Here is a 25,052-nt window from a genome sequence, read left to right as displayed (position 1 = left end):
TGTAGCTGATCTGCAGGTGTTTGGTTTGGGTGGACTTTACAGTTTACACTATAATGAATTCTATCAGATCATACATTTGTGCATGCATAAAGTGGGGTACTATTGTTTGGCTTCTCCATGTCCGGCGTTAGCTGCATTCACATGCTTTCATAATTTTTTGTGTAAATGATTATGGCTGGGTCTCAACCTTCCTGGCCAAACATCACCTAAGCGGGATGGTAACGTTTTATAGTTTGTTTCTGCTCACTTGGGTGTTTGGTTTTATTATAATTTAGACAGACAGAAAACTTTTTTTTAGGGTGAAAAAAATTTCCAAAAAGCGTATCTATGATTTGGATATTAGCATTTTAGTGACGAGTTACCTTGTTTATTTCTAGTTATCCCTGTTAGAGGCAATCCCTTTCAACATTAGTTATGTTGCTAATACAAATCCTCAGACTTTTCAATTTGTTTCAAGTATACCCTGATTCTTTAATTTTGTGAATAGGATAACTCTGAAAGCACTGGCAATTTTTTTTTGGATTGGGGGGGGGGGTGGGGGGTTAAAATTTTTTAAGAGTGATTTTTGCCTCAAAATTTATTAAAATAATATTTTTAAAATTTAGTATATAAAAAAAATACAAAAACTAAAAAAAAAATTAAATTTAGATGAAAACGTTTAATTTCAATTGCAAACAGGAAACCACGAAGGCAAAAGGTTATTTTAAAGTTTTTTCTCATGTCTACAGTATCATCTTCAACTACATCGTAGGAACAGATAACAATGCACAAGCAAGATTTTGAAAAACACAGAATCTTTGATAGCTACTTTAACATTTCGGCTACCTTCATTGTCAGCCAGCGTTAGTGCCGACAGATGGTTGCCCTCGAATGCTTCTCTCTTCAGCCAGCAGGCTAGAAGCCTAGAAGCAGGGTTGGACGCAAGCTCTCTACCAGTGGTTGTAGATCTCTCTCTCTCTCTCTCTCTCTTTTTTCAGAACCGTAAAAAATATCCTAAAACCAATCTCTATCTCTTCTCCGAAGAATTTTACGAGCTCACCTTCAAGATCAGCCTGATACAATTACATAAAAGAAAAAAAATTTATCTTAAATGTTAATTCTAAATGCTAACCCTAAGACTTGGTTGCTAATCCTACAGGTATGGAGTGCGCAAAAACATTTTTTTTATTTAAACATGATTGTGATTTGGGGAGCAATAACTTCAACAGCAAAACCTGAAAGTGAGATCATTCCCATTGTAACTAAAAACTGAAATGAAATATCGACACCACCGCAAGATCTGTGAGAATTTCTAAATCTACAGTGAACGAAATTAATTCATTTACCACTAAGCCACGAATACACACACACACACACACGACAACTTTATTGATGGAAGGCCAAAGAGACACACACCCATACCCAAAGAAGGAAAAGCTATACATTTTTTTCTTCCGGTAATTAGGAGATAACTAGCAATTGTATTAAAGCATATATGGGAATCCATTCACTCCCTTAATAGATGAATTAGAGTGGAATGAGTGTACGTCCTCGGATATATCCAAATCCTTCAAAACAACCGGCGGGGTTAACAAAAATCAACTCGATTGCACAATAAAATAAATGCGAGAATTAATCATTCACAATATAAATATGGCATGTGGTCAGATATAGCATAATAATAAAAAAAAAAACTTGTGAATATAAATAAGTATGTATTAAGTTAGACAATGACACGTCCTATTTGTTATTATTTGTCATTTAATTTTAATTATTTATTTATAATATTTATTTTCTAATTTAGAATTATATTTTGTATTTTATAGGTACAATTTATTAGGAAACCACATATACGAGGAGTGTTAACTTCATTTACACGTAGAGTTTCTCAATACATGGATCTTAGTCCAGTTAATCCTTCTATTTTACATTTGTAGGAGTTAAATAAATTAAAAGCCATATGAAATGAAAATACATGTTTATTTTTCATTTGAGAAATATGATTAATTATTGTTCTAATGATCCTATAATTCATGTTAAAATATCAATTTTTTTCTTTTGTTATGCAGATTTGAGTAAGATGCATTGCAGATTTCATATGTCGCATATAGATAGACTCAAATATAATATTATGTTGTGTATAATTATATTATATTATTTTTCTAGTTAAGAGTTATTTTTATCATGACTATTTTTATAATATTATTTTTGCTAATCATCACGTTGATTTTAAAATTATCTTATATATTATTTTGTTTTATGAGTTCTCCCTTCCGGTACATTTTTCTATTTAAATAGTACAGAAGTGGATTAGTGCATTTTTATATTTAGTTTATATGAACATGATTTAATATCATTAATTAACAAATAATCATGCTGTTTAAAATTTCAAATCGGTCATTAACAATTTAAAAAATACACATAAATAAAAATAATATTTAAAAAACACAAACATTAATTTGAAATTTTAATCAACAAGTAAAAATAATGTTAAAACAACTTCAATTTCAATTATAGATTTAAAATTCGATAATTTAAGGTTTTCGTTGGCCTGTAATGATTTAGACTTTGTCTTATATAAAATATTAAGATAGACCATGCGACTTGACACAACTACTATTAACAATAACAGTTGGTTAGTGGATGTTTACAACAGCTAATGACAATAAATAAAGCCATGTTTTTTTATAGCAGTCAGGTTAAAAGTTTGCTATTTTCCAAATATTTTTCTCTGATATGCTGTTTTTTAAAAACTTTTATGAAATTGTGCTAGCTTAATAAAAGACCCATATTTTATCTAGAATATACATAAGCTTATACACCACCTTGGCAGAAAGAGCTTGGAAGGTTTCCAGCGTAGTCACTCTGGCTTTTGAGAGATCAGGACACCGACTTGTTATTCAGCCCAAATTCATAGAGGTCTGGTAAAATAAACAAAGAAAGGTTATGATTATTATAGGTAACAGGCCTAGAAAGCCAACTCATCATCCATTTCAGCGGCCGCTTCATCATCTTCTGAGTTCCAATCTTCATCTAGTACTCCGACCCCCAACCCATTCACAAACTGCTCCAAATCAGCAAGTCCATGCCAGGGCACACCATGATATAAGGCGTCATCTTCAGGTAAACTTGGTGGTGGTGAACTTCGTGGTGCACTACTCAGGGTTTTCAACACAAACTTTCCAGAAGGTCCCAGGATTTCAACACCAAATGCTGATGATAATGGCCTGCCTTTAACTTGAACATGAGCCACGCTGAAATATCACAGGAAAATGCATTAAAAACAGAAACTATGCATTATAGCCAGCAGTCTTAAGTTGCATACAGCTCTGCATTAAGGAATTATTTCTCTTAATTTTTCTGATATTATTAAGGCTGATTAAAATTTTGAGAAAAAACAGAGTATTAATTTGAGTAAATATGGTTTCTAATTTATTCCCACAACACAGATTTGGCCACAACTTAGTGGGGGTGCTATGGAGGAGTGATCCCACTCACATCGAAGTGGGACTGGCTATGATAACTATTCATTGGTCCCACTATTATGTGAGTGGAGCATACACACATATATGGACACCAAAACCAAACTGCTAAAGAATAGTGGGTTGAACAAACCATATATAGAATAAGCCATCCATTTCTTGCCTCTGAACCCTTCTCAACAGCTCAATCTGCAAAATTCCACCAATGCAAACAACAGGTTCTGGAAGCTTGAAGTTCTGCAAGCTGCTCTCCTGTTCAGGGGCTTTGACGAATTAGGATTTCTATTGAGAATTCGATCATATAATGACAAATAGTGTTCTCTTTAGAGAAAATTCTAGAATAAAAAAACTTTTCCTGCCGCATGAAGACAGCTCTATGGGGTCTTAAGTTACCATGCAGTGTTCTCAAAAAGTTTGCACTTGTTCTTTTATCAAACAGGCTACAAAAAGAGACAAAGTCAGCCACTGCATATGGTTCATGATCATGTTACTTATTATTTAGGAACATCCCTGGGGGTTGTAAATACAAGTGCGCTGTTTGCAGAAAACTTGGCCACTGCAATGTTTAATTTAGTCTTCAAGGTTTCCTGCAATAAGTAATCAACTCAGGCACACGCTGCCGAGTGTAAATATTGGATCCCAACTCCATGTCTATCTTAGATCGCTAAAATTTCCTGCAAAAGTAACTAGGACAGATCCATCTACTATGCCTGAAAATAGACTGCTGCACCTGTTCGTATGCAAATTGATAGTTCACTGAACTATGGTTTTTTATGCAAGCTCCACTTATAGAATTGATAAAGAAACTGTAGAAATAATAATGCAGATCCATGGCCGCATTGATATAGGTAGTGCTTTTGTTAAGAAAGAAAAAAAAATCACAGCAACATCACTAAGATTAAAAAATGGAAAACAGGCATGACATACCTGGGCCATTGGAAACTCTGGTGAAGAGTAAGTCCATATGAATTTGTCATCAGCACAGCCATCCAATGGTTCACCCAAAGTATCATCCATTGGGCACTTGGGATGACCCAAATGAAACCGCACAGATTCTGCCGAATATATAGGTGAACCCCACTGAAAATAAGCTGAACATAAAAACATATGATACCTCAATAAAGGACATCTATAAGGTCAGAACAAACTGTGAGAGTGAATGAATTTGATGAAATTAACAGAAGAATAACCTTGAAAAGGTTGTATATTAATTTCAGTAATAACACAAATATCAGCAGCCAGTTTATACACTAGTGTCTCAGGTACTGCAGCCTTACGCTGTCCTTTACTTGACCAGTACGAAGCTCTCCTTCCAACACGGTCCCCTTTTTGCAGAGTGTTACGAATGCTTTCCTCTGGATAATTATCAGTGCTAGAAGCACTTATTGCATCCTTAATGCAATCATCAAAAGGAAATGACAAGCATGCTTGAGCTAGAAATGCATATGCTTTATGCTCCCTCTTCAGAGTTTCCCATTCCACAAATTTGCTACATCCGACTTCTGAAGCTTTTTCCATAACACAACTAGGTTCAATTACACAATCAACTCTAAGCAAGTGAGGAAACATACTCAAGCACAGCTGCTTACAAAGACCATTTGCAATCACTGTGAAGCAAACCAAACCCAATCAAAACCTTCAGTTACAAAAACAAGATTCAATGTTAAAGGGAAACTTTCTCTTCCCAAACCCTGCAACCATCACTAAAATTTCAATCAAGATTGAAATTGAGCAGGTTGTCAAGACCAATTTTTCAAAAACTATCAAAAAATAATGTTCATTGATTTTTTATATAGCAAAGTTGAAAACAACTGGGATGCAAACTGTATTGGCAACAGCAACAGGTGATTAAGAAGATAACCTTAGAGTGGAACTCAGGGACAATGGCATAAAGGAACCTTGAGGAGAATCTAATTAGATTGCAGCTACCACCAAAGTAATTGATTACAAATTTCAATTTGAGAGACAACAAATGCTTGTGCCTAAATTGACTACAAAAACAAGAGGAAAGAAATGCAAAAAATAAAGTACCGACCAACATTTATTGCAACAAGTGCCATCCATTTTTTTCTTTGGCAACAACTTAGACGATCACTTAAAGAACACAGCCATTCTGATAAGAATACTTCATATCAAAAGGAAAAACAGGTGTCTGAAATGTGCTTTTGTGGATATCAAAACAACTGCAAAATGTTTAAAGATTTTAGTCTAAACATAAAAGCAAATACTCACCAAAATCTCGCCAAGAACGAGAGACAAAACTAGCACGGACAAGATCAGATGGATCTTCCAAACACCTGAGAATCTTCATTGATGTGTCATGGTCAAGACAATTCAAGAAATCCATACGGATCTCCATTTATAATGACCTCAGCCAATTCACTAAAAACACCTTTATCTGTTTGAATCTCAAAACCTGATTAAAAAAAAATATATATTACTAACAACTTCATTAAATAACATCCACTGTTCAAGCAGATTCCAATATTGAAATAACCAAATGCTTAAATTTAAAGTTTCAGTTCACTCTCATCTCACCCTCCTAAAACAGCTCAACTACCAAAAACCCTGATGTCAAATTCAATGTAAAAAAAAAAAATCATGAAAACCACAAGCTCCCAAGAAGCTAACAAGGAACTGGGACCTTTTACAAGCTGAATAATTAGAATTCATTCCCTAATCACTCACGTAGTTAATGTAACTTCGAAAAAACTAATTGAAATTGTTTGACAGGGCAAAACCTCTTCAAATTTTCTAAAAGGGACCAAAAAGAAGAATGATTTTGCATTAATATGCACAGAATTCAAGGGTTTTTGTTAAATTCCATTAAATTCAACAAAAAAACACATTCAGGATTCTATATAATTATAATTGTAATTTGGTACATGTAAAATCAGGATTATCAATAATGAGGATGGTTATGATCACTGTACAAAACCCAGAAAACAGATGAAAAAGAACTGCAGATGATTGTGATTAACTAGATGAGCCCGTGAAAAAGAAATTCAAAGTCAATCGAACATAGAAGAGAATTTTTGCAAATTCAAGAGAGAGAGAAAGTAATTGTCGATTTTTTGAAAATAAAAATAAAACAAAAGGTATGGAGAGAAAGGCCGGGAAGTAGAGAGAAGGTAAAGAAAGGAATTTGAAATTCTCACCTTTGTTGACGAAGAAAAGTATGCATCTTTGTCACAAATCCTGGAGAGAGAAAGCAAAGGGAGGATTTTGTAGAGGGAGAGACTTGGTGGGGATTACCGTGACAGGAAGAATGCCTGTTTTGTATATAAATGACAGAGATAATTTAATATTTATATAATAATATTAATAATAATTTGCTTGGATTGGATACCCTTCTTCTGTGACTATTTTGTTTTCTTGGTAAAAAATATATTCCATGTTCCAAGTTTGAAGGTAAAAATATTCTCCAGCCAGTTTTTATCGAGACAGAAAAAAGAAATAGAGACTTGAGATAATGAGATTTGTCTCCATGTATTTTTTATTTTAAAAATATAAAAATTTATTTTATAACTATTTTAAATATAGATTAGATTTTGTTTTTGTTTTTATCATATCAATTCAACATGTTTTTTTTTTTTTTGTTATTGTATCATGTATTTGTTAAAAATAAAGGTCACTAGTTACTTTAATATTATTATAAAAAAAATTGATCAAAAATTTAATGGTATAAAATAACTAATTAAAAGTTATTAATTACTTTTTGAGCACGATATTTAAAGAAAAAAAAACACATGAAAAGAGATAGCATAAAGAGGAGAAGTTAATCATGAAGGGGAAGAGGTCTTTTTGTTTTCACGATTTAAAATTATTTTAAAAAAATTTTAAATTTTAAATTTTTTTTATTTTAAATTAATTTTTTTATGTTTTTAAATCATTTTAATGTGTTGGTATTAAAAATATATTTTAATATATTTATGAATAAAAAATATTTTAATTTTTTTAAAAAAATTAAAATTATATTTTAAAATTAAAAAAAAAATTATGTTTTGTTGGAAAGGATTAAGTCACACTTATTTAACTCTTGTATAATTTAAAAACTCTCTTCTTGATTAATTTAAAAACTTGCTCATAGGTCTCCTTCCAATTTTGCTCCCTTCAGGCAATAGAAACCCGGGCATGGTTTTGGCCGTAAAAAAGAGTAATTAAAGTAGATGGCAAGATGCATACCTGAGGCCACGGTGCACATGCTACAATGCTCCTCGGAGCTGCAAGGATCCTGAAACAATTGCAAGACACATTGCAGGTAAAGTGTGATTTTCTAGTATCTTGTTGATTTATAACCTTGATATGTATTTTTATCATTGTTTAATTTTTACAATAATTTTTCATTTCAAAATTTTTATTAATTTTTTTTTTATTACTGCTACTACTACTATTATTATTTATATTCTTGTTAATTAACTATAGCTATATTTTCAAATAAAATAATATAAACAAGAGTAATTTAATCATTTTATAAAATTTAAAAATTTGTGTTGAATCAAAATGTAAATAGTAGATAATATAAAACAAACTACATAATGTTAAATGTAGTTTTCAACACCAAATGCTGATGATAACGATGCCATGTGAGTGTTATATTCCAGGCGAATCATTTGCAGTGGGCCCAGATGCTGGGATGATTGTCCGAAGTCTCCAAGATAAGAAAGCACAAGCCCGGCAAAATGACAGGAGTGTCCCGGCCCCGTGTGCTAACCTTTAATACGTGGCACTTGCTTCATTATTATATCTGATGAAATCAAGAGCTCATCATTAAAATTAAGGTGTTTTTAGTTGGTTCAGCAGTCAATGTCCAAATCTTAGAGTCATCGCTAAAAGGAATTAATTTCTCCGAATGTTTTTGTTTTTGTTTTTAAAAAGAAGAAGAATTGAAAAGGGCGATTTTAATTTATTTTTCATCAACAATTTATTGTCATATACATAATAATTCAGAACACGCCTAACAGACATTAATCTGATTTTTATACTTGGATGTTAAATTTGCTTGAAAATTCTGGGGCGTGTTCGTTCTCCTAATCTAAATTTTTACAAGTATAGATAGAACAACATATTCATCACTGTCTCATTAAACTTTAATTTATCTAAATGCTAAGAATTTTGATGGCTTGTATAAATCGTTTGATAAAACAATAATCACTGACACGGGCCATCTTTGCAGGACAAGGTTCCCGTAGCTGCCGTCATCGTGTTGAAAATGGCACCATAGCTTTTCTCAAGGATTCTCAGCTTCTGAATCATTGCACAATCCAACGAGTGCTGCAACATCTGCAACAAAGACAGTCAAGGCTCTTCCAGAAAGTGATTGCCTTTATCATTAGGGCTTGATCCACGATTGAATATCATTGCTCAAAAATTGATCACTGCTAGCTTGTTAGTTTATTCATCTCACATGATGCACTTGCAGAGCAGTGATGGCGTGCTGGTGAGCTATTTGACTAGAAGCACAAACCTTCCTTGATTCTGAAACAGTTCATTCCCTGGAAAATTCATGGTAATTCAAACCATCTATCTCATATTCCCTCGTTGATTCCTCGTAAACAAGTTCAAAATCAAGATATCAAGGCTGTCTAATTAAATATCTGACTTGTACTTTCATGTGATTATCAAATGAGCTGTGAGAATGCTGGAACTTTCATTTTCTGCAACACCAGATATACAAGCATCACTTGAGCACCTACGGCTATAAACAGGTAACGGGATTATAAAGCTGACTTGTCATTCTCTAAGTTCCAATTGTATTCCTGTACTTCTACACCTTGTCCCTTCAATATATTCAAAATCTGCTCCACTGTACATTGACCTCTACATGCCCACCAAGAAAGGGACGAGGTCCATCATCTCCAGGTAACCCTGGTGCAGTCTAAATCTGGGCTTCTAATACAAACTTTCCAGATGGTTCAACTATTTCAGCACCAAATGCAGGTGATAATGATCGGCCATTAGCTTGAATGTGCGACACACTGCAATGCAACAAGAAAGGAATTAAAAAACAGAAATTGTACATGGCAGTCGAGAGGGCAGTGATTGCACTGAACATAGTGAAAACGATGCATTAAGAAAAGTCATTTTTTGTTTCCAAAGGTTGGAAGCTGCTTAGGACTGGTAGGGTTTGACCAAGCCAAGCAAGTGGACATGTAATCTGCACGAGTGTAACTTTGCAAACTAGTCAAACTCAAGGTAGCCAGAGGCGGTTTATTAACGATATATATACCAATCCACACTGTCGATCTTCACGAACTGATGCGTATTTACTGAGACCTATAATCTGATTCCCACATTTCTGGTCAAATATAACATGTTTAAGCACAAGCATGGAATCGAGATTAATCAGTGAAATAAATGCTATAATTCTAACATGATCTAGAACCCAATTAGGTAAACTATCATATCATATAAAGAATAAGCCATTAATAACTTCTCTATGATCAACCATGTCCAATTGTTCAGCAAAATTCCCCCAATGCATAGAACAGGTTCTGGAAGTTTGAACTTCTGCAAGCGGCTCTCCTATCCTGTAGAAGGCATTTGGCATATTTGTAATTATGTTGAGAATGGGAGCATCACATCGTTGTCATTACTCAAAGGCCTATCCATTTCGACACACATAAGAACACATACACCCAAGTGGTATATTCAGGATACAAAACATAAGAGTAAATAATACATACAGCAACGTTGTTTTCAAGAATTTGCAGTTCTCTGTTCTTATTCCTTCATCACGCATGCAACAAAGAGACCAGTCAGCTAGTGTTGAGGGTTCATGATCTTATAAATGCTTCCCAGGAACTGGTGATCATACACAAGGTCCTATCTGCAAAGAAATTTCCCATCAATGCTCAAAAAGGAGGACAAGACTCAGTTCAACCACTACTAAAGTTATAGCTATAAGAGCGAGACTTTTCAGGCTCATTTCCAGGCTGTTGATGAAGTTTTCTTCTTTTCAGCCGCCTTGTTGCAGGGATAATTGAGGTTAGTTTGCAAGCTCAGCACAATCATTCAAAAAGCTACACCCTAGTTTATACTCTTTCTTCGAATAAGAACATGAATAAAGTTTGAATCTTACAAGTCATTTCTAGAGATATGCTGCATCTCAACCATGAATGTTATGCTACTTCCAAAAGCTGTAAAGCTATAATGGTGGATGGAAGGTTTTTAGTCAGGCAGGAAGCAACATTTCACACTGCAATCAAAAGACAAGAAAAAGGAAGAGAGATGCAGCATACTTGAGCCATTGGAAACTACGGTGAGGTGTAAGTCCATATGAATTATCATTAGCAAAATTATCTGATGGCTCTCCCAAGGAATCATCCAATGATCTGGGATGACCTATTCAAAAGTGCACAGGTTTGGCCGAATATATAGGTAAATCCACAAACAAATAAGCTGGACATAAAAACATAGAATAACTCAATAAAGGTCAACTAGAAGGCAAAACAAATTAAAGGAGTTCAGAAGAATTAACTTGAAAAGTTTGTATATTAATTTCAGTAACAACACGAATATCTGAAACCAGTTTATATGCAAGTGTCTCGGGCACCACAGGATTACTCTGTTCTTTACTCAACCACCATGAAGATCTCCTTCCAAAACGGCTCCCTCTTCAGAGATTCCCATTCTGCAAATTTGCCACATCCAACTTCCAAAGCTTTTTTCATAACATAACTGGGTTCGATGACACAATACAGCCTGTGCTAGGGAGGAAATTTTCTTGAGCAAAACTGCTTGCAAAGGCCATTGCAGTCACTGTAAAACAATTGAAACCCAACCTAACCATTCAGCAAGAAAGACAAATTCAAGGCGTGTAAGCTTCTTCTACTCAAGCCCTTCATTAATCACTAAAATCTCAATCAAGATTGGGATTAAGCAAGTAGTCAACAACATTTCTTAAAGTTTCAAACTATCAGGTTCCTATCTTTTTTATTTTTAGTAGCAGTATATAGGAGACAACAATGTCACATCCTCGAGATGAAATAGCTGTAAATTACATGTCCAGCACCAATGCACAATATAGAAGATCCTCATCAAGTAGAATACGCAGTCTTGAGGAGAATATAATTGAATTGCAGTTACCAAAGAATGAATCGATTGCAAAGTTCAATATTAAAGAGATTGGTGTATTCTCAAAATGGCAAGAAAAACAGCAAGGCATTGTATTGTTTTTAGAATATCCATCGGATCTTCTCCTTGTTTAAACAGAACTTTTCATCCGTTCTGCATTTGTCTTTACACCTCTAGAAACTCGTTGTAATTTTCTTTTGCGAAGTACACAGACAAGACTTGGTGAATTTCAGGTGATTTTGTGTGGATGTCGTGGCTTAAGAAAAAAAAGTAAAGTGGAATGCATCTTTGGTTTGCAGCTCGGTTACTGTAAATGTAGGTTTCTTGCATGTTCTGGATCTGGAAACAGTAAGAAACACTTTGCCCTCTTTTTCTAACCTTAAAACCTGATTCCAAATGCTAAACAAAACATAAAAAGCTTCAATAAACAACATCCAAAGCTCAAGAAATTCCAATGTGGGCAACAACAAATCCTTTGACAAGTAGAAAGAATTTAAAGGGTCTCTTCACTTCCATCTGAACTATCCTAAAACAACCTCACCACCCCAAACCCTGGTGAAAAATTCAAAGTAAAATAAGATCCCGAAGCTTACAAAGTTCAAACAAGCAACTGGGTGCTTGTGAAAACTGAAACCCAGTAACACAAATCTCACCCAAAGAAGAAATAACTCTATGATCGCAAAACTAATGCCAACGTCATCAAAGTCAACTCTAGAGAACCATCTAGGTGGTTTAGTGGTAAGAGCTTGGAATCAAGAGGTTTGTTTCTTCTATGGTCTTAGGTTCGAGCCCTGGGTTGCTCATATGATGATCACTGAAGGCTTACATGGTTGTTAACTTCAGGATTCGTCGGATTAGTCGAGGTACGCGCAAGCTGACCCGAACACCCACGTTAAATTAAAAAAAAAAAAAAAGTCAACTCCAGAGTATAGTTTGTACATTAGACTTGGAATTAATTATGTATCTCATAAGAACATAACTAAAAACTATTGTGTACTTAGTTTTCTAATAACAGGAACCTTAATTTAACTACAACCCAACCCCCAAACGGCTAAAACTCCAGAACTCCAACCTCTTCAACTACTGATTTGTCCCGATTTTTTTTCTAAAATTAATAGTATGTTGGAAAGTGGAAAGTGTATAAACAGTTGTTTTTTATATTTTTTTATCTTAAAATATATTAAAATAATATTTTTTTATTTTTTAAAAATTATTTTTAAAATCAGTATATTAAAATAATCGAAATATAAAAAACTATTAATTTAAAATAATAAAAAAAATTTAATTAGTCCCAAGCTACTCCCTCTCCCTACATGTTAAATCCATCTCATATAACACCAAGCCAAATAAAAAATACATGGCCGATAAAATTATATGGTTCCTCCAAAACACAAGATATATAAGAAGCTGAGTATGTTGATGGCTCATCCTCTTATGAAATCCACTTCTATTCAAGCATAATTTTAGATTAAATATTAAACAACATAAAAAAAGGGAATTATGTACCAAACAAAATAGAAAAAAAAACTTTGGTAACTTGCAAGAATTGACACAATTCTTCTTCATAACATGTTTTTTTTTTTTAGACAAATCATTATGGAATAAACTTATGTATAAACAGGATTGAACTCACTTGCAGGATATGATAAAAACCAAGAAAAATATCATCCCCAAAAAAAAAAAAAAATCAACTCCTAAAAGAAAAGAAAAGGAGAACCTCATTGTAATTTAATGCTCTGGCCGCTGGCTATTTGCATCCACTTTTAAAAGTACACATAATGGATCCTTCAGATAAAAAACAAAGTGTAGAGATAGTCAGGATGGGAAAGCAAAGCAGCACTTAAAACTTAAAAAAATAAATTATAATGTACACTCCATACTTGTCAAATGGACTACCTATAGGGTTTTGGCTAGTGTAAAATTCACTAAAAATCAAGATGAGATCGCAAGTTTTGAAAAGCTGATTGTTGTGGGGGTAGGAAGTCATCCAATGGAGCATGACTTCGTATTATTCACTCTACTGTTTAGTGAAGAATTGAGGCATGCTTCACTGTATAGTATGACTATTTAGTAAAGTTGAATTAGTTTTTTTTTTTTAATTATACTGTTCATGTGAAAAGTTTGATTTTAAAAAAAAATCAGTACAATTAATTGATTTCATTCGCACTGTTCATGTGAACATGAACATTAATTTTTTTAAAAAATACTAGTTTAAGGTGAATTAAATTTACTTGTATTGTAATCTTAATTTTATTCCTAATAATATTGTACCTAATTTTATTGCACGCTCAAAAAATCATGAGAGTTGTAGTTCTTGTCGAATGAATTTTGTAACGTAATGAAATTGTAAATATTTTTTTAAATAATTTGATCGCAATTCCAATTATGTTCTTGTCCGGTCCGACTCAGTTAAAAAAATAAGTTTTTATTTTTATTTTAATTGTATTTTATTCGAAAAATTAGAAGGAAATCGCTTAATGATGAGTGAATTAATTCAATTTCTCTTGTTGTGTGCTTAAAAAACCATGGAAAATATAATTATTGTTGGGTAAATTTCGTATGTGATGACATTGCATATAATTTAATGGAATAATAAAAAATATTTAATATCAATATTATTTATTTCATGATGTAATAACAGTAGTTAAGTCTACAATATTTGAATTAAAAATCATTAATATATATATATATATATATTAATTATTTTATAACCTCAATATAATTTTTTTTTTTAACCAAACATATTAAACTACTTTTTGTTCAACCTCAATTTCAACTAAACATATATTTTTTCCAAACCAACCTCAGCTAAAAGTACTTTTTATAAAACAATTTTTTAAAAACCACAACAACAACATCAACCTCAATACTAAATACATCCTTATAAGAGTGTGTTTGTTTTTTAGAAAGTAGTTTTCAGGAAACTACCTTTTAAATTTTTTTTTGTTTATTTAACATTAAAAAAGTTGGTAAAAGAAAAACACTTTTCAATTAAAAAAAATATTTGGCTTGATTTCTAAAAAAAATGTTTTCTTTTTATTTTAGGCGGAAAACACTTTTCGAAAGTTATGAAAATTTAGAAATGTCATATTATATTCTGATTATATCAAATTTGTTTCTCAAACTTTTGATTATTATATATATATATATATATATATATATTTGAATATTTATTTTTTAATTTCATCACTTATAATTTAATTTTTATATTAATTTTGGTCATTATTTTTATTTTTTTCATGATTGTTTTTTAATTAAAAATTTTTATCTATTAAATTTGGTCCTCATTCTTTTAATTGTTACTTATTTTATTTGAAATAATTTATGAAATGTTAATTATTATTATTATTTTAATTTTTTTTTTACTTTTTTAGATTTGATCTCTATTAATTTGATTATTATTTATTTATTTTGAGATAATTTATGAAATTATATATATTTTTTAATTTTATTTTCATTCAATTTTTTAATTTGTAAGATTTGTTCCATATTATTTTAATAAACTTGAAAAAAATAAAACATTAATAAGTTATTTTCCAGTTTATTTTTCATGGCATAATCAAATATTAAAAAAATAGTTTTTAATTTATTTTTTATTACACTATCCGAATAAAAAAATAATTTATTTTTTAAACATTTATTTTGTAAAAAAAAGATATCTTTCCGGGAAACAAACCTAAAAAGTAAAAAAGATAACGCGTTTGGAGTGGAAAAAAGACCCCAATCCCTTGAACCTCTTCGCGACCAAGAAAGTGAGTCGTGACAATTTTCTAACAATCAATGGCCCACACCATTACTTTTGTCTAGTGGACTCACCATTGACTCTGTTGGTCAATACAGAAACCCCTTTCCAATATATACTAGGCACAGGCAGACACTCACTCACACCTCTAGTAGTTGTAGCAGCCATCAACCTCCTTTCTCTAGCCAGAGCAGACGCTTGTCCTCTTAGATCATCCACCAGTCCTTCTTCCCCTTCAGGTTTCCGTTTTAGGAAGAGGAATGGACGACTATTTCTCATTAGGTTTGTCACTCAAATTTTACTCTTTCAACTCCACAACTCGTTCTTGTTTTTGTTTATTATTGTAATCATTTTTCGTTTTGTTTCGTTAGTCCTGCCAATCTTACCGCTATTAATGGAACAAGGATTCAAATTTGATCCATCCGATGAAGAATTAATAAGCAAGTATCTGGTGCCGAAAACCCGTGGTGATATCATGGGAGGCTTTCCCATGGCATTCGTTAACCTTTGCAAGCATGAGCCATGGGATCTACCTGGTAATAACAATATTATCACTAGCTAGTGCTAGTAGTATCTTCGTGTTTGTTTTCTTTCATCTTGTTATATCTGCCAGAATATTTTTATTAATGCAGTTTCTTTTATCTATTTCTCTTTGCAGGTAAATCCATTATAAAGTTTGCTGGTCAAGTAACGTGGTATTTCTTATGCCCTCGCGATCTTGGGGGCAAAAGCTGATCACCACAGAAAAACCAAGGCCGGAAAATGGAAAGTGACCGCCAAGACAAAGTCAATAACGTCTGGGCATACTAAGAAAGAGATTGGGGTAGCGAGGACTTTGAGATTCTATGAAAATCAAGTGATTACTGGTTGGATGATATACGAATATGACCTCATCGCCAATTCTAGCCAGTTTAAAAAGGTACTAATTAAATGCCATGGATACATGATGCAACACTGGGTTTGATGTATGAGTTGGGAAATTCCACATCCTTTTTTGTGTTTTGACATGTGCAGGGGCAATATGTTCTCTGTAAACTGGAGTGGGAGTCAAAAGGTGAACAAAGCCACCATATAGCTCCAGTCTCCCATTCTGAAGTTGAACCAAGTCAGAGTATGGATTCTGATTCTGAAAATATAAACCTAAGTGAGATGGCTATGAGAGATTCACCTTGTGATGAAAGTGAATTAAGCCATGCGGGTACCAATTTTGGAAATCAAAATCCAAGTGAGCTGATGAATAATTCAGCTCGCCAACTTAGTGATTTAAGCCACCATACGGCTTCTGAGTTTAGAAACCATAACTCAAATAACCTAATGCCTAATTTAGTTTATGATGGAAGTGGGTCAAGCCACTCCACGGTTTTTAATTGTGAAGATCTATACTGGAATCAGCCTACAGTTGATTCAGCTTATAATGGAAGCGAAAGCCCTTCAATGGTTTTCGATTCTGAAAATCAAAACCATAATGAGCTCCCGATAGTTGATAATTCAGCTTCTAATGTCAGCAAAAACCATGGCATGGCTTTTGGTTTGGCAAATCATAACCCGAATGTGTCGCTGACAGTTGATAATTCAACTTCTAATGTCAGTGAAAGTCATCATATGGCTTTAGTTTTGGAAAATCAAAATCTAAACAATAGCATTTCTATATTAACTTGCGAGAATTCTTTAATGGCTTCTCGTGTTTTGGAAAATCAAGAACCAGTCTTTCCACCTTGTAGTTTTATAAACCAGGCAACGTATGATAATAGTGAATCGAGTAGCCTAATGAATTTTGATTTTGGAAATCAAATTCCAGTAAAGGAATTCGATATATCAGCCTTCGGTGAAGGTGTATGGAGTAATACCACAGCAACTCCAATGGATTTTGGAAATCAAAATCCTTGTAAGAAGACTGATATGTCAACCCTTGAAAATGGTTATTCGAGTTACTATAACTTCTCTTCTTCAGATAATGATCTAGCTGATGTGGCGCTTCCAGAGGTAAGAACTAAATACCATGCATTACAGATTCTTTTTAATTTTTGTTCCGGGGTTCGAGTAGCAAACCCAAAGCTTATTCTTACTTTACATGATACTTCCAGCAGGTAAGCCCTGGACTACAAGCAGGGATAGAAGGGTGTTTCGAGCATGAAAAATGCCCCAACCCTGCACTTGTCCAGCTTCCTGCGTGCATGGAGGAAAGCCACTCCTTCAGGGGCTTTGGTACCTTGGAAAATCAAGAACCATTATTTCCACCTTGTAGTTTTATAAACCAGTCAACGTATGATAATAGTGAATCAAGTAGCCTAATGAATTTTGATTTTGGAAATCAAATTCCAGTGAAGGAATTCAATATATCAGCCTTCGGCGAAGGTGTATGGAGTAATACCACAGCAACTCCAACGGATTTTGGAAATCAAAATCCTTGTAATAAGACTGATATGTCAACCCTTGAAAAAGGTTATCCGAGTTACTATAACTTCTCTTCTTCAGATAATGATCTAGCTGGTGTGGCGCTTCCAGAGGTAAGAACTAAATACCATGCATTACAGATTCTTTTTAATTTTTGTTCCGGGGTTCGAGTAGCAAACCCAAAGCTTATTCTTACTTTACATGATACTTCCAGCAGGTAAGCCCTGGACTACAAGCAGGGATAGAAGGGTGTTTCGAGCAAGCAAACAGCCCCAACCCTGCACTTGTCCAGCTTCCTGCGTGCATGGAGGAAAGCCACTCCTTCAGGGGCTTTGGTACCTTGGAAAATCAAGAACCATTATTTCCACCTTGTAGTTTTATAAACCAGTCAACGTATGATAATAGTGAATCAAGTAGCCTAATGAATTTTGATTTTGGAAATCAAATTCCAGTGAAGGAATTCGATATATCAGCCTTCGGTGAAGGTGTATGGAGTAATACCACAGCAACTCCAACGGATTTTGGAAATCAAAATCCTTGTAAGAAGACTGATATGTCAACCCTTGAAAAAGGTTATCCGAGTTACTATAACTTCTCTTCTTCAGATAATGATCTAGCTGGTGTGGCGCTTCCAGAGGTATGAACTAAATACCATGCATTACAGATTCTTTTTAATTTTTGTTCCGGGGTTCGAGTAGCAAACCCAAAGCTTATTCTTACTTTACATGATACTTCCAGCAGGTAAGCCCTGGACTACAAGCAGGGATAGAATGGTGTTTCGAGCAAGCAAACAGCCCCAACCCTGCACTTGTCCAGCTTCCTGCGTACATGGAGGAAAGCCACTCCTTCAGGGGCTTTGGTACCTTGGAAAATCAAGAACCATTCTTTCCACCTTGTAGTTTTATAAACCAGGCAACGTATGATAATAGTGAATCAAGTAGCCTAATGAATTTTGATTTTGGAAATCAAATTCCAGTAAAGGAATTCGATATATCAGCCTTCGGTGAAGGTGTATGGAGTAATACCACAGCAACTCCAACGGATTTTGGAAATCAAAATCCTTGTAAGAAGACTGATATGTCAACCCTTGAAAAAGGTTATCCGAGTTACTATAACTTCTCTTCTTCAGATAATGATCTAGCTGGTGTGGCGCTTCCAGAGGTATGAACTAAATACCATGCATTACAGATTCTTTTTAATTTTTTGTTCTGGGATTCGAGTAGCAAACCCAAAGCTTATTCTTACTTTACAAGATACTTCTAGCAGGTAAGCCTTGGACTACAAGCAGGGATAGAAGGGTGGTGTTTCGAGCAAGAAAACAGCCCCAACCCTGCACTTGTCCAGCTTCCTTTTCTGGGGTTCGAGTAGCAAACCCGAAGCTTATTCTTACTTTTCATGGGCTTTGGTACCTTGGTATCTAATTGAAAAGATATGTTCTCTGGTTCCTGTCTGCTATTTAACAGCAAAACTATCCATACGAAATAATCGATGGAGTTTGTTATATATGGTTTAAGAGGGCAACTACTGATGCTCCTCTAATCTGATAATGAGGGTAACTTTGCTCTAGTTGTTTGGATCCTTGCACGGTTGCTGATCTGCACATTTTGCTTACTTTATGGTGGACGCTGCATAGTTCGACTTCGTCCAGTCCATGCAGCTTTAAGCTGCAATCCTCTAAAATATAGCCTGCGCTGTCCCAAATCTGCAGCTATATTCGTAGAAAGATTTGAGTACTAGTAGCAGAAGACACGACTTGTTCTCTGCGATCCTGATGCAACTGTTACCCATCAAGTACTAAGTTATTAAATGGGAAGTACTATTCAAGTTGTACGCACGTATGTATAGTTACTTGCTTATTTTTGTTGTGTTGTGTTGTATGAATATGGAATTGTGTCAAGAGCATACAGCTCTTATGGACTATGTATCTACGTGTCAGTGTGTTTCAAAGATGTTGAACAGAACTACTTATGTTTAATTAATATTTTCAGTTCTCTTTTCTTAGCTTTGTTAGTTGTTGGATTGCCATTGTAATGTGAATGCAGATCTGAACTAGAATGAGGTGATAACGTTACAATTTTATTGAGTTTTCACGAATTTTGATCCCATTCTACAAAAATCTGCACAAGTTTTCTGTTAGTATACGTGGTTATATATTTGACCGCGTCCTACGACATGGTAAAGTTAGCAACCTGTAGTTGCTGCAATATATTTTGGCAAGATTATTCTAGAGAATTCTGGAGGGGTAAGCGAGTACTCAATCAAGAGCAAGCACCATAATTAACTTGTCAAGAAAGTTATTGTGCACTCGTGGAATCTTGTTTCCTGTCGTGATTCCTTGATGTAATTGCGACTCCCATTTGATATGAAAAAGAGTGCTTTAATTAAAATAATCTTTTTTTAGTGTTAATGAAAGTAAAAGTGTGCAAAAGGAGCTGCTAGCTAATTATTGCTTCCTCCATAATAGTTAATCAGGCATCAGACCTCAATGTAGGCTGTTAGTTGAATCCTCTTATCCTGTCTGAAAACACATAACATCTAAGAAGAAAACAAAACCAAAAAAGTTGTATGCTGACTAATAAAAAGACCACTGAAGCTGAAGGGAAACAGGTGGATAATGTTGTTGTACAATTTGACTTGCGTGTGATCTGTGACCATTCTTGAATGTTCGAGAATTTTCTGAGAAATTAGCTTGAACTGTAAGTTGTGGGATATGCTTAAACCTTTCCCTTTGGATCTTAGCTTGGGGGAGTGCGTCTCTCTTTCCTGGTAATGTTTTATTTTATTTTATTATTGGAGGGCACATCACATTGTACGGATATTAAATGAAACGGTTTAAAGGAGGTCCCACTTAGCCAATTTTCTTATATGATTGGTCAGTATAACTTATACGAGGATGCTTTAATGACTGGGCTGCAGAAGCACGTGATTGCCTGTAAATACACACAGAAACGCACCGCACCTTTGCCATGCTCCGATTCCCGGTTTATGTTCGGCAACACAGGAGCAATTTGGAAAGACACTTCATCTACGTTAGTCTCGGAACAAACATCTGAAACAAATAAATTACTTCAAAAGATGTAGTTTTTTTGTAATCTTCTAAATTATTGTATTATTCAAAATTAATAAAACCAAATAATAATTTAAAACTTCTCATCAATAATTAAAACAAAAACAATAACCATAATAATATTTGCATTGTTCAAATTTAAAAAACAAGATAATAATAAAGTGTTTAAGATATCAAATTAAAACTAAAAGAATTACCTCGTGAAACAAGCAAAGCATGCAGATTAAAATTAAAAAAGAAGGAGCATTCAACAAAGTCTACCTGTTAACAAAAATAAAAATCTAAAATAATATTAAAAATAAGAGGTGAAATTAACCAATTTAATGAGGGAATAACATTTAATATACATTTTAAATATTTATAGTTTACATGTTGATTTATCTTAATATATATATATATATATATATATATATATATATATATATATATATATATATTAAGCATATTATTATAAAGTAATGGAATAAATATCATGAATTAAATGACATCCAAAGATAACCACTGTAGGAGGATGAGTGCTAATGTTTTTCTCACCAACTAAATATATAAAATATTATGTGTATATAAAATAATTACTACAAGTTCTATATTAAAATATAATAGATATTTATATAATTATCAAATCAATATATATCCTCACTAAATATTGTATATATTTGTTAAAACAGAGTAATTATTTTTTTATATATTTTTACTAACAAACTCTTTGTAAATACAATTTTTTTATGCAGGTTAGGTGCCATATTTTTCGCTAATGACTACGGTGTGAACATGTACCTAGTTCTATGCAAATCAAGCATTTTTTTTTCTTATTAATGATTATTTCTCATCAACATGTCACTAATATTCATTAATCATTTCACCAATAACAATATTAAATCACTCTGTATGTTTAAGGTAAATCAACCCAAACATTATTTATAAATACCTTGAGTTATAGGTAAACGATCTGCGTTTATCATGACTATACATTGCCATATATATACATCTACAGTACTCTTACGAATTATGGGATTTTGCTTGACATTCTTGAATTTTGCAAATTCTCATGAAAATATCCTCACTGAAAGCAGGGCAAGGACAAGCTTCGATATATCAAGCGTCAGGAGCAAACCATATTTGATTGCAATTCAAGAGGCCGTAGAGACACCAGTTTTTTTCCCCCTCGTTTCTTAAACAGCTGAGTAGCTAGAATTAATTAAACAATCAACGCTAAGTCATAAACAAGTCACTTAGCTGAACATACTTCAAATGCATTAAATTCCACTCTGGCAAAACAAGCAAGGAGAAACACCATGAAGAACAACTAGAGGTGATTTGTTCCTATGGCGTATCTGCTACACACAATACTATGAACTCTGAGGAGTCCCACGTTTAACACATACATACGATTAAGTACCGAAATAGTAACTTATTTAAGGACATAAAGTTGGCTACAGTAAGAACTGTATAGCAAAGATTGACAGACATGGATGATCGAAAACTCGTTGTCGGAGGGGGATTTTCTCAGTACACAATCCCATTTGTAAGCTATCGGGCAGAGTTCATTAATAATATCATTCATCTGTGAAGATAGGTGGAGGTGCCTACCTTGTGAGGAGGTGCCTACCTTGGGTGGAGGTGCCTTCACCAACTTGGCCACTTGCTCTTGCATGGATGCTTGCCTATATAATAGGCAATGCATCCAAGCATTAAAAACACACCACAAGAGAGAAACAAGAGAGGAAGAGAAGAGTGAGAGAGGGAAAATAATCCCACAAAATTGTGAGGTATTTGTGAGAGAGTAAGTGAAGTGTTTTCTCCTAGTAATAGAGAGATTCTTAGTTGTTCTCCTATTATTTGAGAGAGGTTGTAATTCCCACATTACTAGTAAAATCCTTCTATACTTGCCCGTGGACGTAGCCTAATTGGGTGAACCACGTAAATTCTTGTGTGTCTCATTTCTCATTTTATCCTATTCTTTGCCTTTTATCTTGTCGGGTTTGCATGCCAGTATCCTAACAGTGGTATCAGAGCCTTCCTGGTTGGTGTTGTTAACACACAAAAGCTATTCGTGTATACGGTCACTATTCACGTCTACGGCACTATTCACCTATACGGCACTATTCATCCATACGGTACTGTTCACTTTCGTTACTGTTGGCGTATATAGAAAGTCAGTGCGGTGATTAAATACAGTCTAGGAAGTTCTGTCTAAGGAGATTGGGTTTTAAGCGGGACCGTTTGTGACCCCTCCAATCTTTCCTGGGAACTTACTTAGTGAAGTATTATTCACACGATACTATTTCTATATACGTTACAGATCTGTGAAACGGTGATAGCTGAATAGATCTCGGTGAATACAATGGCAGCAAAGTACGAGATTGAGAGGTTCAAGGGGAGCAATTTCTCACTGTGGAAAATGAGAATCATAACAATCTTGAGGAAAGACAATTGCTTGGCAGCAATTGGGGATCGGCCCGCGGAGATCACTGATAATGCAAAATGGAATGAGATGGATGGCAATGCTATTGCTAACATACATTTAGCATTAGCTGATGAAGTATTATCAAGTGTGGCGGAGAAGAAAACAACTAAGGAGATATGAGAGACTCTAACAAAGCTATATGAGTCCAAGTCTTTGCACACTAAGATTTTCTTAAAGCGGAGACTTTATACCCTTCGAATGGCAGAAACCACGTCGGTGACTGACCACATCAACACAATAAGAACTCTATTTTCACAACTCACTACATTGGGTCAACAAATAGAGGAACATGAACGTGCAGAGCTTCTACTTCAAAGTCTTCCTGATTCGTATGATCAGGTCATTATCAACTTGACCAATAATATCCTCTCAGACTATTTAGTCTTCGATGATGTTGCAGCTGCTATCTTGGAAGAAGAAAATAGGCGCAAAAACAAAGGAGACAGAAACAGTTCAAACCAAGCTGAGGCATTGTTGGTATCAAGAGGAAGATCAACGGAACGTGGCTTCAGTGGGAGTCAAAGGCAGGGGAGGTCCAAATCAAGAAGTAAGAAGACGGTGAAATGCTACAACTGTGGTAGAAAAGGGCACTTCAAAAAGGACTGTTGGTTTAAAAAGGGTATAGAGAATACTGCAGAGTCATCAAAACCTCAAGGATGTGTTGCAAGCACCTCAGAAGATGGAGAGGTTCTATATAGTGAAGCAGCAACAATCTCTACAGATAGAAAAGAGCTCGCTGAGGTCTGGCTAATGGATTCAGGAGCAACATGGCATATGACCCCTAGACGAGATTGGTTCCATACATATGAACCTATCTCTGGAGGCACAGTGTTCATGGGTGATAATCATACTGTAGAGATTTCTGGCATTGGCACCATCAAATTGAAGATGTATGATGGCTTAATTCGTACTATTTCAGGAGTGCGACATGTGAAAGACTTAAAGAAGAATCTTTTGTCCGTAGGACAATTTGATAGTCTTGGCTGTAAGATCCGAACAAACAATGGAATCATGAAAATTGTCAAAGGCGCGCTGGTGGTTTTAAAGGCAAGAAAGACAGTTGCAAACATGTTTGTATTAATGGGAGAAACACATCAGGGGGCAGAAGCATCAATCGCATCAGCCAGTCCTGCAGAAGAGAAGACGATAATGTGGCATCAAAAACTAGGCCACATGTCAGAGAAAGGTTTAAAGGTTCTCTCTGATCAGAAGTTACTCCCGGGGCTTACAAAGGTTACTTTACCTTTTTGTGAGCACTGTGTTACAAGTAAACAACACAGGTTGAAGTTTGGCACGTCAACAACTAAGAGCAAATGCATCTTAGACCTGATTCACTATGATGTTTGGCAAGCACCGGTTGTATCCTTGGGAGGAGCAAGATACTTTGTATCATTCATAGATGACTTCTCCAGGAGATGTTGGGTGTATCCGATTAGAAGGAAGGCAGATGTGTTCGCAGTTTTTAAAACCTTCAAAGCGCGAGTAAAACTTGAATCTGAAAAGAAGATCAAGTGTTTGAGGACTGACAATGGAGGAGAATATACCAGTGATGAATTTGATAACTTATGTCAACATGAAGGTATCAAAAGGCAGTTCACAACGGCATACACTCCACAACAAAATGGAGTGGCAGAGCGGATGAACAGGACTCTATTGGAAAGAACAAGAGCAATGTTGAAGGCTGCAGGTCTAGAAAAGTCATTCTGGGCAGAAGCAGTCAATACCGCCTGTTATGTGATAAATCGATCTCCATCAACTGCAATTGAGTTGAAGACACCGATGGAGATGTGGACTGGAAAGCCAGCTGATTATTCTCGATTGCATATATTTGGAAGTCCTGTGTAC

At 34.4% G+C, this 25,052-nt stretch overlaps 2 protein-coding genes and 1 long non-coding RNA gene across 10 annotated transcripts; 1 reads left to right on the top strand and 2 right to left on the bottom strand.

Moving 5' to 3' along the window:
• Positions 1-2,639: 2,639 nt before the first annotated feature.
• LOC118041384 (F-box protein At4g00755) lies at positions 2,640-6,748 on the bottom strand. 3 transcript variants are annotated; one of them, XM_035048695.2, is made up of 6 exons: positions 6,620-6,748; positions 5,694-5,877; positions 4,652-5,068; positions 4,389-4,552; positions 3,595-3,713; positions 2,640-3,233 (listed from the first exon to the last, which is right to left on the bottom strand). In XM_035048695.2, the coding sequence occupies exons 2-6, from the start codon at positions 5,818-5,820 to the stop codon at positions 2,948-2,950; spliced, it is 1,113 nt and encodes a 370-aa protein (XP_034904586.1). In that variant the 5' UTR covers positions 5,821-5,877; positions 6,620-6,748; the 3' UTR covers positions 2,640-2,947. The 3 variants fall into 3 exon arrangements, with proteins under 3 accessions (XP_034904586.1, XP_034904587.1, XP_073260511.1); XM_035048696.2 differs by having other exon boundaries at positions 4,652-4,969; XM_073404410.1 differs by lacking the exon at positions 6,620-6,748 and having other exon boundaries at positions 4,652-5,097; positions 5,694-5,818.
• Positions 6,749-9,707: 2,959 nt separating this feature from the next.
• LOC118041910 (uncharacterized) lies at positions 9,708-13,394 on the bottom strand. Of its 3 annotated transcripts, none has more exons than XR_012167872.1 (3): positions 13,255-13,394; positions 10,148-11,222; positions 9,708-9,991 (listed from the first exon to the last, which is right to left on the bottom strand). It is a non-coding gene; the product is annotated as an uncharacterized lncRNA (long non-coding RNA). The 3 variants fall into 3 exon arrangements; XR_012167871.1 differs by lacking the exon at positions 13,255-13,394 and adding an exon at positions 11,550-12,236; XR_012167873.1 differs by lacking the exon at positions 13,255-13,394 and having other exon boundaries at positions 10,148-10,290; positions 10,942-11,543.
• Positions 13,395-15,406: 2,012 nt separating this feature from the next.
• Positions 15,407-19,674, top strand: LOC118041242 (uncharacterized). Of its 4 annotated transcripts, none has more exons than XM_035048500.2 (8): positions 15,407-15,561; positions 15,651-15,815; positions 15,938-16,198; positions 16,294-17,262; positions 17,367-17,786; positions 17,888-18,310; positions 18,412-18,834; positions 18,937-19,674. In XM_035048500.2, exons 3-8 carry the CDS (start codon positions 16,151-16,153, stop codon positions 19,039-19,041), a joined length of 2,388 nt encoding a protein of 795 aa, XP_034904391.2. In that variant the 5' UTR covers positions 15,407-15,561; positions 15,651-15,815; positions 15,938-16,150; the 3' UTR covers positions 19,042-19,674. The 4 variants fall into 4 exon arrangements, with proteins under 4 accessions (XP_034904391.2, XP_073260389.1, XP_034904392.2 ...); XM_073404288.1 differs by having other exon boundaries at positions 17,364-17,786; positions 18,415-18,834; XM_035048501.2 differs by having other exon boundaries at positions 17,364-17,786; positions 18,940-19,674.
• The last annotated feature ends 5,378 nt before the right edge of the window (positions 19,675-25,052 follow it).

This window comes from Populus alba, chromosome 14 (genome assembly GCF_005239225.2).
Source record: "Populus alba chromosome 14, ASM523922v2, whole genome shotgun sequence".
NCBI lineage: Eukaryota > Viridiplantae > Streptophyta > Magnoliopsida > Malpighiales > Salicaceae > Populus > Populus alba.
This window is presented reverse-complemented; position numbering and strand designations above follow the sequence as displayed.